Raw genomic sequence first — 15,366 nt, 5'->3', positions numbered from 1 at the left:
ACTCACTGGCGCTGCCCTTGCCACCGGTAACCTCCCAATCACAGGGGGCCTGACAGGGTCCCGGGCCTCTCCGGGCCACGCCCCAACTTCTCGGACACGTTTAATCAGCCAGACATGATCTTCCTGCTCTTGTTAGGCCCAGCCTGACCAGACGAGCAATGTCCACGTGGGCCACTGAATTCCAGTGCATGCAGGAACCAAGCTTTCCTTACCATGGCCTCCAGCACGTGGCTGAGGCAGCAGCTGGGCACATCCACTAAGGCCAAGACTGAATGTGACCTGACTACATCATTGTACCCGGGCCAGGCTGGGAGCGGGGGCTGTGTCCCCAAACTGGAGGCCTGCGCTGCCCTTGACAGCTGTCAGAAAAACTCAGTTTGGTAAAACCTATGATGTCTCCCTCATCTTTACCTGCAGAAATCCAAATATTTGGTTACAAAATTTTCAAACAAAAGACCTCAGTGGAATGATACTGTTTCCATTTTCAATCTGATGCTCATTGAAAATCAACCACAAAGCTCAGGGAGCCACTTCAAAGGATTCTTGCCTTCTTAAATTCGGCTAAGTGTATGTATAACATTAAGACATTTAGATAAACCTCTTTATTCCTAATTAAATAGGAATGTGCTCTAAGCTTTCCTGCACAGACTGCCCAAAGTGCCTGGCTCCCACTCATAGACAGGTGACAGAAAGCACCCAAGGCTGACCTCACATGTGAACGGGGCCAGCAGACTGAAGTATGGGGTGGGGGAAAACCTTTTAAAAGCCAAAGGGAGAAGACACAGGCAGGTCTCACAAAAACTTGTTATTTTATTGCACTGAGATCTTGGTAACATCTGTGGCCCTCTCGGTCCCTGGCTATGAGCTGCGGGCTCATCACACACATAGGGCCTTGGTGTAACCAGGGCCCCCAGCAGAGAGGCAGGGAGAGGACTGGGACCACCAGGAGAGGTGCCCCCTTCACAAACATAAAATTAAATTAAACCCACGTTCTCAGTGAACAAGTGTCACCCTAAAAGCTTCAGTTCTTTACCTTGATGTGTACGCACCCAGGATCTGGGCTCACATTCTGGGCCGCTCCTTTCCCTCTCAGTTTGGCTGATGCTTCTCCTTGAGAGGGGAGGACTCGCCTACCTAACAGTGATAATCGCTGTGGAGTCAGGCCAGTGCTCATCACTGCCTGGGAGAAAACGGGTGATATGTTTTCCTCAGAAAAAGGCGTTGTAATTATATAGTGGAGAAAGGAAAAGACTGATTTGGAGAAGAGGGAGAGAAACAAAAGGAGATAAATTTTGTGCGAGCAGACAACAGATTTTTCTTTTTCCAACAAAACATGACAAGAATATGGTCAGGGAAACAGTTCACACAGGAATGAATGTTGACATCTTGAGATGGGGAGAAGAAAATCCTGCCCATGGAGGCACCTGCCTTCCCTCCTGACATGACAAATGACAAAGTCACAGGGCACTGGGGTGGGCCCCTTAGTTCTGAGCAGGCGTGGCTGACATGCAGGAGTCAGGCCTCCAGAAAAAGGCTCCCTGGCCAGTCCAGGCAGAGCTTGGTTCCCATCTGCTGGGGCCAGAGCAGCCCCAGCTCAGGCCATGGGGTATTATCCTCCCCACCTTTTAAGAGAGAAATGCAAAACCAGGAAAAACAAAAACCACAACCCACATGAAAAAATTAATGTATCTCCCCGTATAAAAAATGTTTAACGCTTTTTTGATACCACCTGGGTCCCCCAGGTCCCAGAACAAAGGGCAAAGCTCAGTGAGGAAGAAAGCAGGGGCTGGACGAGTGCACTGGGGCTCAGGCCGAGACCCCTTGGAGCACAGGGCCAGGCCAGACATTGAGCCACACCCACAGGAAGTGATCCCAAGAGGAGAGGAAGTGATCCCAAGAGGACATGTGCTGAGGGATAATCTTCAGGCTTAACTTCTGTACCTTTTACCAATGGGACACTAGTCTTTTTTCTGGACAGTATCAGCTCACTGAGGATTTCCCGTATTTATTAAATTACAGGTTCGCAGGCACAGCTTGAGCAGGATAAAAAAAGGGATAGTGATCATCTCCAGTTACACAATCATCTTCAATTCAAAAGCACTCACAAAACTGAGCAAACGAAGCCAGTATTTGCATATTAGGGAAAGGAGACATATTGCTAATGGAAGCCACAGGCCTGGTCAAAAATAAACGTTTTATATCAAGTAGTAAAATAAAAGGAGGAATCTACCCCAAGAACACCACCTCGGTAAGGACCCCGGGGTTACTGCAGCTGCAAGGGCTGGGGGCAGGAGCGGGGAGGTCCAGCAAAGCCACCTCGTAGCCCCCACCCCACCCCACCTCGGCTGTCCGCTCTCCAGAGGGGATCTAGAGTTTCTTGAGATGGAGAGATGCACTGCCCTCCGCCCCTGCCACCCAACTCCAAAAGAAGTGAGAGGCTGCAGTGTGGGGCCAGCCTGGGGCGCTGGCTTTCCGAGGGTGGGCTGGTAAGGCATACAGAGCCCCCGTGGGAGGAGGTGGGAGCCGCACGGTCTGTGGAGAAGGGCAACCAGCTGCACGCTGTCACCTCCGGAGCTCGAGGTCACCCTGGAAGGCTGAGCCGCGACCTCCCTGCCCTCCCCTGCGGGCAGGCTGGACGCTGCTGGCCAGCACCCCGGGGCGCTGGCCCCGCCCCGATTCCCAGTCACCATGCCGCCCCTGCTCCACGTGCCACCATGAGGCCTGTCACAGTGCACGTCGTGTTCACCGGGGCAGAAGCCCAGGGCCTCTGCAGGCCGTCCCCCCACCGACAGGCCAGCGAGTCCACGGCAAGCGGCTCTTCAGTCCAGACAGACCATCCGTGGGGAGGGATGCCGTGTCTCTGGAGGCTGTGGGGGCAGAGAACGTGGTTCCTGATGGAGAGAGACGAGACCCTGAGGGTCCCACCGCAATCCCTGAAGTGTGTGTCCCCCACAGGCCCGACACGTGACTGAGAGGGAGCCCAGAGACAGAGCACACACACCACACTCCACACATGCACGTACACGCGCCCCACCCCCGCCGCCAACACGCACACAAACGGACCTACCTTGATGGCAGCACATTCAGCGGCGATAGCTCAGACTGGAAGCCTTAGCTGGATGAGTCACAGACCAAAAATTCCGTCTACTCTGAAGTTTCTGGAAGGCGTTGAAGTTTCTTTTCTTCTCTCTCTTGAATTTTTTCAATTTCTTCTCCTATGTCAAGAATCACAGTGTCACAATTCCCACAAAGGCCTCCCCCAGGTCCTGGTGGCTCCTTCCGAGTGGTTACTGCATGCCAGCTCAAGTCTCAACGTGTGACCTGAACAGATTTGTCCTCCACGTGGCCCTCGGGAGGTGTCCCCACGACCCCAACTTCACTGACGGCGGAGCACGAGCAACTGGGGGACGGAGACCCTGCACCCGGCCACGTGGCTCCCAGGCAGCCAGGCTCCAGCCTCGCCCTCGGCCACTTCAAACCGCCCCGAAAACCCAAGTCCCCCCTGCCAGGCGCCACCACGCATCACACCTTCCCTCGGTCGAACTCTTCATCCCAGTCGTCAATGACCCTGGCCGTGCGGGCCAGCCTGCTGTCCTGAACGGCGTCCTGACTCACGGCCGACACCTCGCCGTCCCACGTCAAAACTGCAAGGCAGACACGTGCGTCAGGACCTGGGTGGGCTCCCAGCTGCCCTGGCGATTTACTTCAAGGGTGAAGTTTACATACGAGGCTGCTCTGCTCCTAACGATTCACCATTTCTGAGTGCTGCCTTCTGGTGAAAATGGACACACAGAAGGAAGAGGAAGAAGGACAGTGTGGTCTCTGGTTTGCAGGACAGTCAATGATTCTGTCACACGAGCAAACACTGTTAGCTCTACCACCAAGCCTCAAAGTTTAGTTCTTACAAACCCCTGCTCTCATTTGAGAGACAAAGACCTTGTGTTCTCCAAGTCCAAATGAGAAAAATAATGTTCTAAATGAGAACGTACAGCACGCGAGCCGGACAAGCCTTTCCGTCCACAGCCATCCCCGCCCCGAGACACACTCTCTCCCTCTCCCCGCTCCCAGACCCCAGGGGGGAGCTGTTCTGGATCCTTCCACAGACTAAACCCAACTGCAGGGTTCTTGACCTGCATGCAATGGCTTCCTTTTCCTGTCTTCAGAGCCAAGCGATCTCTGTGCACAAGGTTCAACATAGCAGGCCCGCTTCAGGCCTCTTTATCTGCTATGTAAGCCAATCGCAGAAAAACAGAAGTCAGGTCTCAAAACAGTACCTTTTCTCCCATAAGCTTTATCAGATGAATATTTGAGCAATTCTTGGACCACATCGGATTCTCTCTCTCTGTCCCAGGATGCAAGTGGAGACGGTCCCAGCCCTGCATTCAGAGGAACAATTTACATACATTTAAATCACCGAGAAAATGATCACACACCTTTTATCTACAACAGCACTGCAAAACTTACTAATCACAAATTACTGAAAGAATGTGTAAACGCGAGCTCTTTCTGCCTGCCTGCGGCAAGAGAGTTAATGATTTCTCTTCCTCGCCTGTAGGGAACTGGCAGAAACATGGAGTGGAGGGAACTGGAGGGACGAGGCGCCTCTCTCCACCGCCACCGCTGCCACCGCAGCTTGGTGGGGCAGCTCCCGTCTGCCGGCGCTGTCCTCAGAGAGCCTGGCCAGCAAGAAAGGACATCTGCACAGACAGTACTGACTGCCCCTCACCATGGCTCTAGAGATGACATCTGAGCTGGCCTTGGCCTCTTCCCTGTGCCTCAACCAACTCCAACCGCCTGAACGGACTTGCCGTCCTGAACACAAGCCTCAACTTGTCTCTCCGGGCCTCCAACTTGGCAGTGATCTTGTGTCCTTCAGGCTCAGTGCTCTGAGCAGGAGAGCATCCACTGTCCACCCCCAGCCTGTTCCCACCTGCCCCACTGGCTGCTCCTCAGCACAGCTTGGGCCCGGTGGTAACGTGGAGCCATAGCCAACTGTAGCTCTAGCCAATTCTGAGCCACCGACGCCCGTCCCCATTTTAGGACTGTGAGCGGGCACGCGCGGCACTGGGTCTCCTTGCAGCCCCGGCACCCCCGGCTTGGCCAGTGGACTCACAAAGCCATGTAGTGGTCTGGTGGCAGCCACTCTCTGCCGCCTTTCTCCAATTATGCCTTGGCCGCCTGCCGCAGCCAGTCCTCACTGCCTAGCAGTTAGTGCTTTGAAATGGAATTATCAAAACTCCACATTCATTCATGGCTGCGTTTCTCGGGAGTCCGATACAAACTCCAGGTTAATCCCCAGAGACCAGTGTGCCCCCAAAGAACTAACACAACAGCTGATGCCCTGAGATCTGGGCCCCTTCTGGAGGAGCTGAGGACCTTCTCCTCCCTCGTGTAACAGACACACTCCACCAGGAGAGCCCAGTGAGTCCCACCAGCCAGAGAGCCAGAGAGAAGACAAAACATGAATGAGCTGCTTGGTGGGGTGCTCAACTTGGTCGGGGGGGGGGGGTTGGTCAGCCTAGGCAGACCCACAGCACACGGAGCCCCAAATGCAAGAGGCCGCATGATCGTCAGACAGGCTCACAACTGAGAGAGGCAGAGGGGAGTGAGCTTCCGAACTCAATGCTCCAGGTTCAAGTGGCAAAGGACACCACCAGGCTGGGCAGCCCAGGAGTCACTCCAGTGGGAAGGTCCAGAAGAGAACAGCCCTGAATCAGAAGAAACGCTGGGCTCACAGAACATGCTGATGTTTACATGTGTTCTGTTCTCCTGTGGGGTAGATCCAGCTGAACGATCAGCCAGGTGAGGAGGCCCAGTGGGCAGACGGCTCACACCAGGACAGAGGGCTCCCCAGTGAACCGCATCTGCCTCTGGACACACACGGCAGGCTGGCTCCTACCCTTAGCGCCCCCTCCCCACCCCATGCACACCTGTGGGGCCCCTGGGAGCCTGGCCATTCACAGCTGGCAGGGGCCTGTGCCTCGGGACAGTGGGGCCCCTCTGGCCCTCAGGCTCCTTCTCTTCTACTTCTTGTCGTGGCTCTTGCTTCTTTTTTTTCTTTTTCTTTTTCCTCGGTGATGTTGCAACGGTCTCTGGCTGGACAACGTCTGAGGGTGCACAGCTCCTGGGAAGTCAGAGTAGACAGTCAGCTCCGAGCAAACCGAAGCCCAGACTCCTCGAGAACTCTGCTGATTTGTGCCCAGCCCTGCAAAAGAGCCCCAGGAGACACCACCCGAACCCGACCAGGACAGAGTGTGCCAGCGATCCACAGCCACAGCCCAGGAAAGCACATGAGCACATTTTTAATCCTCACTGAGGCAAGTCCTACAAACTGGACAACAGGACCCCAGTCCAGCCCAGCCCGGGTCACGTGACCTCCCAGCACACATGGTACTGGCCAGATCCAGGACATGCCTCCACTCGCCAAACCCCGGACAACATGGTCACAAACCAGAGGTCCGGGCGCCTGCATTTCCAGACCGCACCCACCCGGAGCAGACTGTGAGAGTGGAGGTGCAGGACCCCTCGCTCCTTCCTCTCACCCATGCCAAGGTGGGTCCCCGGGGAGGCAGTCTTCTCCGTCACAGCTCTCCGGTCCCTTTCTCCTCCTCTTCCTGCTGCTCACGTGGGGGCCATCAGTCATGCATCTCACGGGCCAGCTGTTCTCCAGGCGCTGGCCACTCTCTGGCTGGTGTCTGCCTTCTTCCTCCGATCTGTCTGCCGGTGGCTCCGCCTGGCCCTCCTTCCTGTGTCCAGGGCTCCAGGGCGGCCCCGGTGTCCGCTCGTCCTGTGAGGGGGTGGCATCCACGTCCCCCGTGTGCTTCCTCTTCCTCTTCCTCCTCTTCCCGGGCGGGGCTGCCAAGGCCGTGTAGGTCTCCGAGACACAGTCCCCCCCTTTCACGCGAGTCTTCTTCCTCTTTTTACCAAGGCTCTGGGGGGGCTCGCTGGCCTCTGGCAGCTGGTATGGGGGGGCCCGGAAGGCCCCATTGACCTGAGGCAGGGGTGCAGAGGCGGGCGAGCAGCTCTGTGGGTCTGAAGTCCCGAGAGGTTGGGGGCTGCTGGACAGTGATGGGGGACAGGGGCCGAAGAGGGGCTTCAGATGGCTGGAGGGTCTGGGAGCAGGTGAGACAGCCCTGTAGGGAGAGGTGGGCAGTTAGGACAGCCTGAGTTCTCCCACCCTGCCCTCCCTCGGCCCCTTCCCTCTCAAGAAAGGATTCTCAATGATTTTCCCCTGTAAACCTCGGATATGTACATGTTTCAGAGAAGTTAGAAAACACAGGCTAACAAGCAAATTTAAACCTCAAGATCAAAGTCCATAAAAATCACTACATATCTCAGTTTCCTGTCACCAGGGAGTCCAAGGTACTTTTATAAACTCCAGTGCTTTAAACTTTCCATACAAATGTGTTCAGAGGAGAGCTCCACCAAGCAATAAATGTCCAGCCTCCACAAGCATCACGTGTCTGAGCACAGGCAGCCGAGTCTTACAAGAAAGGCAGATATAAGCCTATCCATCTTTTGCTATTACCTTCCTAGGATTTTCCTCTGAAACCTGGGGTTTATGAAGATCAGGGAGACAGACTTTCCAGCCAGCTATACACCAAGACAAGCAAGGGGCAGGACTGGACAGGCAGACTCTTGGCTCTCCTTCCTGTCAAATGTGTGTGTCGCTAACTTGTGTGTCTGTGTGTATTTAGTGGCTAAGTCACGTCCGACTCTTCTGCAATCCCATGGACTGTAGCCACCAGATTCCTCTGTCCATGGGATTTCCCAGGCCAGCATACTGGAGTGGACTGGCACTTCCTTCTCCAGGGGATCTTCCTGACCCAGGGATCAAACCCAGGTCCCCTACTGGCAGGCCGACTCTTCACCGCTGAGCCATCCGGGAAACCCTTCTGTCAACTATGCACGCACCCATGGAAAAGTCAGTTTTCCACCCTGAGCCACAGTTTTCTCGTCTGTGAATGAATGACAATAATGCCCACCTCCAAAGGTTATTAATTAAACAGAACTGTCTCTTCGCTATCTAAATCAGAACAAACTCTGATGGTCACACAAATTGCATTACTATGTCACGTTACTCTGCATTTTTTGGAATTAAAAAAAAAGTTGTACGTCAAAGAAAGACAAAAAAAATACCAAATATATGTTGTGAACATTTAAGGACTTTCCAAGTGCAAAACCCCTGTGCCAGCAGTGAGAGTAGGAGGAGGGGGGCTGGGGGAAGGGAACAGCAGGCCCCCGAGTGCAGGGCCTTGAATGAGTGGGCCAGGGAGGGCATGATGGCGCCAGGTAAATGCTGAACCCATCCAAACCACCTCATGGCTTTGCCTCGTCTTCCTTCTTTCCTCTCTCCCTCCACAGCTGTCAAAGGCCTTAAGAGTCTCTCACTCCTCAGACAGCCATTTATCAGTAACTCTGGGCCTTCTGCCCTTGACACCTGAAGGGACTCAAGCGTCCCTGTGCAGAGCGGGCTGGGAGGTGACAGCACAGGCCTCTGGAGGGGCATCTACCCAGGATGCTGAAAAGCCCCAGGGAGCCACGTCTGCTGCAGTGGCCCCTGGAGCCCACTGGGAATGCCCCGAGGGCCAGGGCAACAGACCCCACCTTGCCCCAAGATAAGCCCCAGAGCGCTGCTAGGAGATACAACCTGCTCAGGACTCTGAGCTCACACGGCGTCTGTCCAAACACCCACCACCCCCACAACCCCGGCCTTCCACTTTGGGGTCCTGTCTCGGCGCTGGGGATCCCCAGGCAGATCAGTTCACAGCACACCCATCACCAAGAGCATGTAGCAGACAGATGGGAGATGAAGACAGAGTCAAAAAAGGCCAGGACCGCAGAGACCAAGCTGCCTGTGCCCCGCAGAAGCCCCTCGGGCAGGAGGAGAGAGGGGACACCGGGCAGACCTCTGCGCTGGCCCCACGGGGAGGGGCGGCTGCCCTGCTTACCGCATCGCACGGACAGGCCAGGGGGTGGCGACGACGGGGTGAGTGGGTTTCCGGGGGTAGGTGAGGTCGGAGGATGGAGAGAGGGCAGGTGGACGGAGGTCATTGCCGGTTGCCCTCCGCAGGGTGCTGGCCTGCAGTTATTGACATAAATAAAAACTTGGTGGTCTAAAAAAGGTTGCCGTGAGTGAGGAGGAAAATAAAAATAAAATTTAAAAAAAAGAAAAGAAAAGAAAACAAAAAAGAGCCCAGAAGGGAGGATGAGAGGACAGAAGGAGAACAAAAAAAGGGAGCGTGAAGGGTGGGGGGGCATGATAGAAGAAGAATCAGAAGTGTTTTTGGTTAGAAACAAAAAGGAAAAAAGGAAGGAAGTTTAAACAAAAACTTCAGTACAACTACATCACAGCGAGTCAGGCTGCACACAGAGATGCCGGCCAGCCTGTGTCCCCCGTGCTGAGCTCCCGGCCTGGGCCCATCCCTGAGGCTCCCTTAGGACGTCTGTCCACAGAAATGGAGGCCCATCGGCCCCCAGCCTCATCTGATCACACTGCTGCTGCCCCGGCCTGGGCCAGGACAACCCTCCAATGCTGGGGGACGCCCTCAGCCATTGTCCCACCGCCCTCCCCAAAGCTAAAAGCAACCCCACTTGCTGGCTCCTACCAACACCCTTCAGGGTCAAGCTGCCCACACACTCACCTTCTTGGCAGAGAGGGCCAGCTTTTTGGCCGGAGGAGGAGACATGGCGTTGGCCGGCTCAGGGCTGGCGCCACTCAGGATGGGGCACTTGGCCTTCTCCGGCTCGGCGTCCTGTTGGGCCGGCAGCACCTTGGTGGGGCCGGCAGTGGCGGAGTGGGTTCCCTGAGAATCTCCGAGGCGGGTGGCTCCGCTCCGGGGGGCCTGGGGGGGCTTGCTGGTGGGGTGCTCGAGGCTGGAGCCCCCCCTCTCAGGGGTGGGGCCCTCGTCGCCTGCTTGGGGCCCAAGCCCGTTGGGGGTCCCCGCAGCTGGGGCCCGGAGTGAGGTAGAGACAGCGGCCCGACCGTCCCAGGAGCCTGGCCTGCGACCCTCATTCCTGCTGCCTCCCGGTGCGCTGGCGCTGGGCGGAGGGGAGAAGTGCTGTAGGGAGGCCGGCTTCTTGACTTTCTTTCCAGGCTCATCCAGAATGGCTGGCACGTGGGTAGGTGTTTTGCAGACTTTGGGGGAAGGGGACCCCAGGGGGGGCTTGGGAGGAGCATATCCATTCGGAGACTTCAGGCCCGACACAGAGCCGTTCCTGGCAATGGGCACTCCAAGTTCTTCAGGGGTCTGCGGCTTCCTCATTGTCACAGGGTCTGGTCTCTAAGAGAGGAGCAAAGCAGAGGATGTGGTCAAAGGCAGAGGGAGCGGGGCCGGCTCCTACGAGGAGGCAGCAGGAGGGAGCTCTGGAGGAGCCACTCCAAATTACTGACATGGGCATACGATACAGACGTCGCTCCTTCTTTTCAGCAATTCCCAAGTTCGGCACAGATGAGTGCGTCTCCATAAGCATCTCAACTATGAAAGCAGGATGTTTTCATTAGGATTTGAGAAATACAAAAATAGTATAAAGGGAAAGAATTTACCAAGTGCCATCACCTAAGCCTAACCCTTGACTGATATGCTAGTGCCCTCCCCGTGGGCTTCTCTGCCGACACGGGGCGCCTCGGTTTCAACCATGTGCCCCATCGCTTAAATACTCAGGCCCTCAACAATGGTCTTAACGTTTGACTAGCAGACAGCTCGGAGAAGGCGATGGCAACCCACTCCAGTACTCTTGCCTGGAGAATCCCATGGACGGAGGAGCCTGGTGGGCTGCAGTCCATGGGGTCGCTAAGAGTCGGACACGACTGAGTGACTTCACTTTCACGCGTTGGAGAAGGAAATGGCAACCCACTCCAATGTTCTAACCTAGAGAATCCCAGGGACAGGGGAGCCTGGTGGGCTGCCGTCTATGGGGTTGCACAGAGTCAGACACGACTGAAGCGACTTAGCAGCAGCAGACAGCTCACTGTGTGAAGAGCTTATAAACTAGACTGGCTCCAGGTAGCCCTGAAACGACAGCTGGGTGCTAAATGCCCATCCTTTTCTGTAGCACCATTACACCCGGGTCTATACCACCCACACCCTGAAACGCTCCCCAAGGCCTGCACGGGGGCCATTCACCGTGACCGGTCACCTCCCCCTCCCGATAGGTCAAGGTCCTACAGTTAGTAACTACTTGTCGATGAAAAATCAAAAAACTGAATCTTCTCCTGTATTTGGTACTCCATACTCACTTTTTTAGAAACAGAATGACTAGACTATTAATATTTTCATAAATTAGGATGCATACTGCCACACTGAATTTACTATCCTCTTACCAACAATGAGGTTTTCCCAGAACGTTTGCTAAAGTGATACTACTTTGAATCATTAAGCACCCATATCCTCTGCACAGGCCACAGAGTGACTTGAAGTCAATGGGGTCATTATCTCTTTATTAATTTTCCTCCTAAAGGGAACACACCTTCCCACTGTGCTGCTCAACCTGTTCAACTGTTGAGCGTTTAAGTACCCGGGACCATACAATGTTATTTAAAGTAAAATGACTTCTGGGCAACTGCAATGTATTTGGGAAAGTTGCTTTCGTAATGAAAACACAGTCAGTGGAGTAGCCTTGCTAACCCAGCCTAACCCAGGGTTACCCATGCTCACCCTCAGGCACCCCTGCGCCCCTCGCTGTTCCTCTGAGCTGTGACTGAGGCTTTCCTGCTCTGGCCAGAGTGACCATCACCCTTGCAAATGGGTCACAGCTCATCACTACTGTGTCAATTCTAATGCTTCTATTTCAGCTTCTGTTTTCTTCAACGTTGGCGGGGAAACAGATTTTTGTAAAAGACTAAAAACCCTGCAGGCTGTGGAGGCCGTTGACAGTCTGAGTTTGATTTGATCTTCAGACTAGGATCACAGAAGCAGTCAACAGAGATGGTTGTTCTAGCTTTGAATTACGAATTATGTTGTAATAAAGGAAATTGCTATTTATCTTGGTAATAAAACTGAGTTTAACTTTTTCTTAGTAGGAAATTTCCCATACATACAAAAAAACCTTCAAGGGATATTCCTTAACTTTACCACATTAAGTTTCTGGCTCTCTCTCTCCCTGCATATGCACATCAACATAGGCATATGTACATATATATTTTTCTAACCATCTGAATGAATTTTAGACAAGACGTCCTTTTACCTCCATATACAGCAAGTATTCCTCAAAAGAAAGGATGCTCTCTTAACACAACCACAGTAAAACTGCGACGGTTACACCCTGGTACAATCTACTCACATTTTCGGTATTAAAGTGTGGGGATGAAGTATTTTTTCCCAGGTGCTCAAGGTGTGCTTGGGAGACCTGTCATTGCACTTGTGTAAGGCATGGGAGCTAAGTCTTGGTCTGCGGAGTCGCGTTTTCTATTCACTGCTCCCTCTTCCTCACCAGCATCAGCCCTGCAACCCGCTTCAGAAAGAACACGGAACACGGCAGGACCGCCGTCTGCGCTCTCCTTCAGCTGGGCCAAGCCCCCTGGCGTGCAGAGGTGAGGGGCGGTGCCCCATGATACCCCAAGAGGCACAGGTGGCAAGAACAGCACGCTTTACATCGATCCTCTTAAACAAGTACCTTTCCGGTCACTGGAGAGGCCGGGGTCCCGTTGCTGACATTCTTCCGGACATGATCCGGAACCACGCTGGGGCGGCTGGAAAGGGAGGAGGCCATCCTGGAGATGGAGCCCTCAGGACTCTTCTTAGAGCCTGGAATCCTGTCAAAGGGACAGAAGGAGGCAGGGAATGCCTTACTGAAGCTGCAGAGGTTTGACCCAAAGTGAGTGAGAGAAGGAATCAGAATATCAAAGTCAAGGTTACAATTTCATGGGGGGCGGAGGGCAAGTAGGGAGTTCCCTGGCGGCCCAGTGGTTAAGATTCCAGGCTTTCACAGCCATGGCCTGGGTTCAATCCCTGGTCTGGGAACTGAGTCCCTCAAGCCAAGTGGCATGGCCCAAAAAAAAAATGGTGGGGACCAAGCAAAGGCAGACCACAAGAACTTACTACATGGCTCTGGATTCCACTCAATATGAGCAGAGAGCAAATTACACGAGAGCTCCTCCAAAACCAGACTCTCAGTTTATCAACGCCATCCCGGGCCTCAAGCTGATCCTCCAGGTGGTGGCCATCAGTCCCGGGAAGAAGTGCCTCCTGAGGCCTCCACCCTCCGACAGCCCACTTCCCTGCCCACTGCGACCACTCCCCCAGAAGAGGACGGGCTGGGACGAGCCAATAACCAGATGGAACGCAGCTATTCGAGGGCAATAACGTAAAATGCCAGACGGCCTTCCCGTTTACGGGCCGAGTCACCTCCACGTAGGGCAGATGGACCACGCTCAGTCTGACCTTCCCTCGGGCTCTGGCTCTGACTCAGCAGCCAGGCGGACGCGGTCTAAGCGTCCTTCCTGGTGGCTGCGCTCTATTACCCCTGACCGGCCGGAGACAGCTCTTCCGTCCTTCAGATTTCTCAGTTACTTTCACGCAGGAAAAGGCCAGGGAGGCCCGTCAGGGCCAGAGTGGAGGCGCGGGCTCTGGGGGACGGGGGCGGGGGGGGGGGGGGGGGAGGAGTCAGTCACCGCAGGTAGAAGAGGACGTAGGCCTGCTGGTTCAGAACCACCTTGATGTTGCTGGCGTGGACCGAGGAGTCATTCATTTGGTACCACTGTCCGTTGCTTGCCTGAAGCAGCAGAGGGTGAGGATGAAAACCGAATGATCAACACTTCTGTGATCCTTACTTTTAACAAGGGAAGGCAAACCTTTTAACTGCCACATATATCCGAGTTTGAGTTAGCAAATGTTGCTGTTCAGTCGCTTAGTCGTGCCTGACTCTTGGTGACCCCACGGACTGCAGCACGCGCCAGGCTTCCCTGTCCGTCACTGTTTCCCAGAGTTTGTTTAAACTTATGTCCATAAAGTTGGTGATGCTATCCAACCAACTCATCTTCTGTCGCCCTATTCTCCTCCTGCCCTTAATCTTTCCCAGTATCAAGGTCTTTTCCAATGATTTCACACGAAAATACCAAATAGCTAACTGAATATGCCCCCCCAAGCGTGCTGGAGCCCCCCCTTCCTTCCTGGCACCCCCAAAAATGCAAGCTTTCCCTCCTGAAGGCTCTTTTGGAAGGTATGCTTGGCACAGCCTCTCCCACCAACATCTGGCCTTCTGAGACTTCTTCAGGGGTCTAAGAACAGGGTACCGAAAGCAGCCCCCCTGCGTCTCACTACAAGGCCTTCAAAAGTGGGACCGGCGAGTGGGACAGGTCAGAAGGATGCCTTTGTACTCCATGAAGCAGCAGCAATAGGACCTGGACATAACCACAAAACAGGGCCAGTTCCCAGAGTATAATGAGGGCCCACCTGGAGTTGTGCAAACAGGCACCGCCAACCTGCCTCTCCTCACCCCCCCAGCCAGGAGGCAGCGCACATACCACCCCCGCCGCAGCCAGACGCCGACGCCAGAGCCACTGACCTTCACATAGCAGTAATAGTGCCCGGCGTGGCAGCTGTAGCCCGAGTGGACGAGGACAGCGTACAGCCCGTACATGACAGGCTCGCCACTGCTCTGGGACATGTACGGGCGGATGTTCAAGAACTCTGGGTAGCCCACATCCTGTTTGAAGAGCCAAGGAACAGGAAATTACAATTCATCAGTAACAGTAAGGGTCAACCTCCCAATCAGTGAGTCTTGAACTATGTGGGGTGACAGGCACGCAAAGCTGAGGCAGGAGCCTCCCCTGTCAGTGATTTAAAAAGAAAGCAGAAAACACATCCTTTTCAAGGGAGTTTCTCTGAGAAACTCTTACTTTATTGTCCTGTCAAGCGATTTACGGTCCCGTCTTGGCCGTAGGCCCAGACTGGCTCTCTTGCTACCTGGGTCCCACGTGCAGGAGAAGAGTTGTTCGTTCTCCCTCCCGCCCCCAAGCAGAAGACTTTGAGGGGAGGGCAGGGCACAGGGCAGGGACCCAGGGCTTCAGAAAATCAGGCTGACCCCAAATGGGCAATTGCAACAGCAGGCTAAAATTTTAATGGATCAGAACAAAGGTCATGCCAAAGTTTATCTCAGGAATGAACAATCTTTCATAAGCAAATACTATCAAAAGTGAGCCTTGAACGACAAGGGTATAACGTACTGCAAAAAAAATGAGGCACAATTTACGTGGAGTGAAACACATAGCTCTTTGAGGAGTTTACAGTTTGCTGAGTTCTGACCTGTCTCCACTGATGGTAACCCATGCTCCATTCTAGAGACAGACACAGACCCAGAAAGTCCTTTCTCTCCAGTGAATGCCCCCATCCTGCCTGTTCCAAGCCCACGGCCAGTGGCTACTGC

General features: G+C 54.3%; 1 protein-coding gene across 7 annotated transcripts in view; it reads right to left on the bottom strand.

The window, feature by feature from the left end:
• Positions 1 to 790: 790 nt before the first annotated feature.
• The window catches only part of USP36 (ubiquitin specific peptidase 36), a 32,312-nt gene continuing 17,736 nt past the window's right edge, over positions 791 to 15,366 (bottom strand). For 5 of the 7 annotated variants that reach the window (XM_042256266.2, XM_042256265.2, XM_027974206.3 and 2 more), the window contains 11 exons: positions 14,506 to 14,646; positions 13,613 to 13,713; positions 12,616 to 12,754; positions 9,645 to 10,283; positions 8,952 to 9,082; positions 6,543 to 7,133; positions 5,931 to 6,124; positions 4,275 to 4,376; positions 3,529 to 3,644; positions 3,068 to 3,215; positions 791 to 2,867 (listed from right to left, as the gene is read on the bottom strand). In XM_042256266.2, the coding sequence (XP_042112200.1) occupies positions 3,084 to 3,215; positions 3,529 to 3,644; positions 4,275 to 4,376; positions 5,931 to 6,124; positions 6,543 to 7,133; positions 8,952 to 9,082; positions 9,645 to 10,283; positions 12,616 to 12,754; positions 13,613 to 13,713; positions 14,506 to 14,646 (2,286 nt within the window). In that variant the 3' untranslated portion in view covers positions 791 to 2,867; positions 3,068 to 3,083. Of the gene's footprint in view, positions 2,892 to 3,067; positions 3,216 to 3,528; positions 3,645 to 4,274; positions 4,377 to 5,930; positions 6,125 to 6,489; positions 7,134 to 8,951; positions 9,083 to 9,644; positions 10,284 to 12,615; positions 12,755 to 13,612; positions 13,714 to 14,505; positions 14,647 to 15,366 lie in introns of those variants that run through there. The other 2 variants (XM_027974208.3, XM_042256267.2) reach the window with 2 other exon arrangements.

This window comes from Ovis aries, chromosome 11, assembly GCF_016772045.2.
Source record: "Ovis aries strain OAR_USU_Benz2616 breed Rambouillet chromosome 11, ARS-UI_Ramb_v3.0, whole genome shotgun sequence".
Lineage (NCBI taxonomy): Eukaryota > Metazoa > Chordata > Mammalia > Artiodactyla > Bovidae > Ovis > Ovis aries.
The sequence above is the reverse complement of the archived record's forward strand: the minus strand, read 5'-3'. Positions and strand labels throughout refer to the sequence as shown.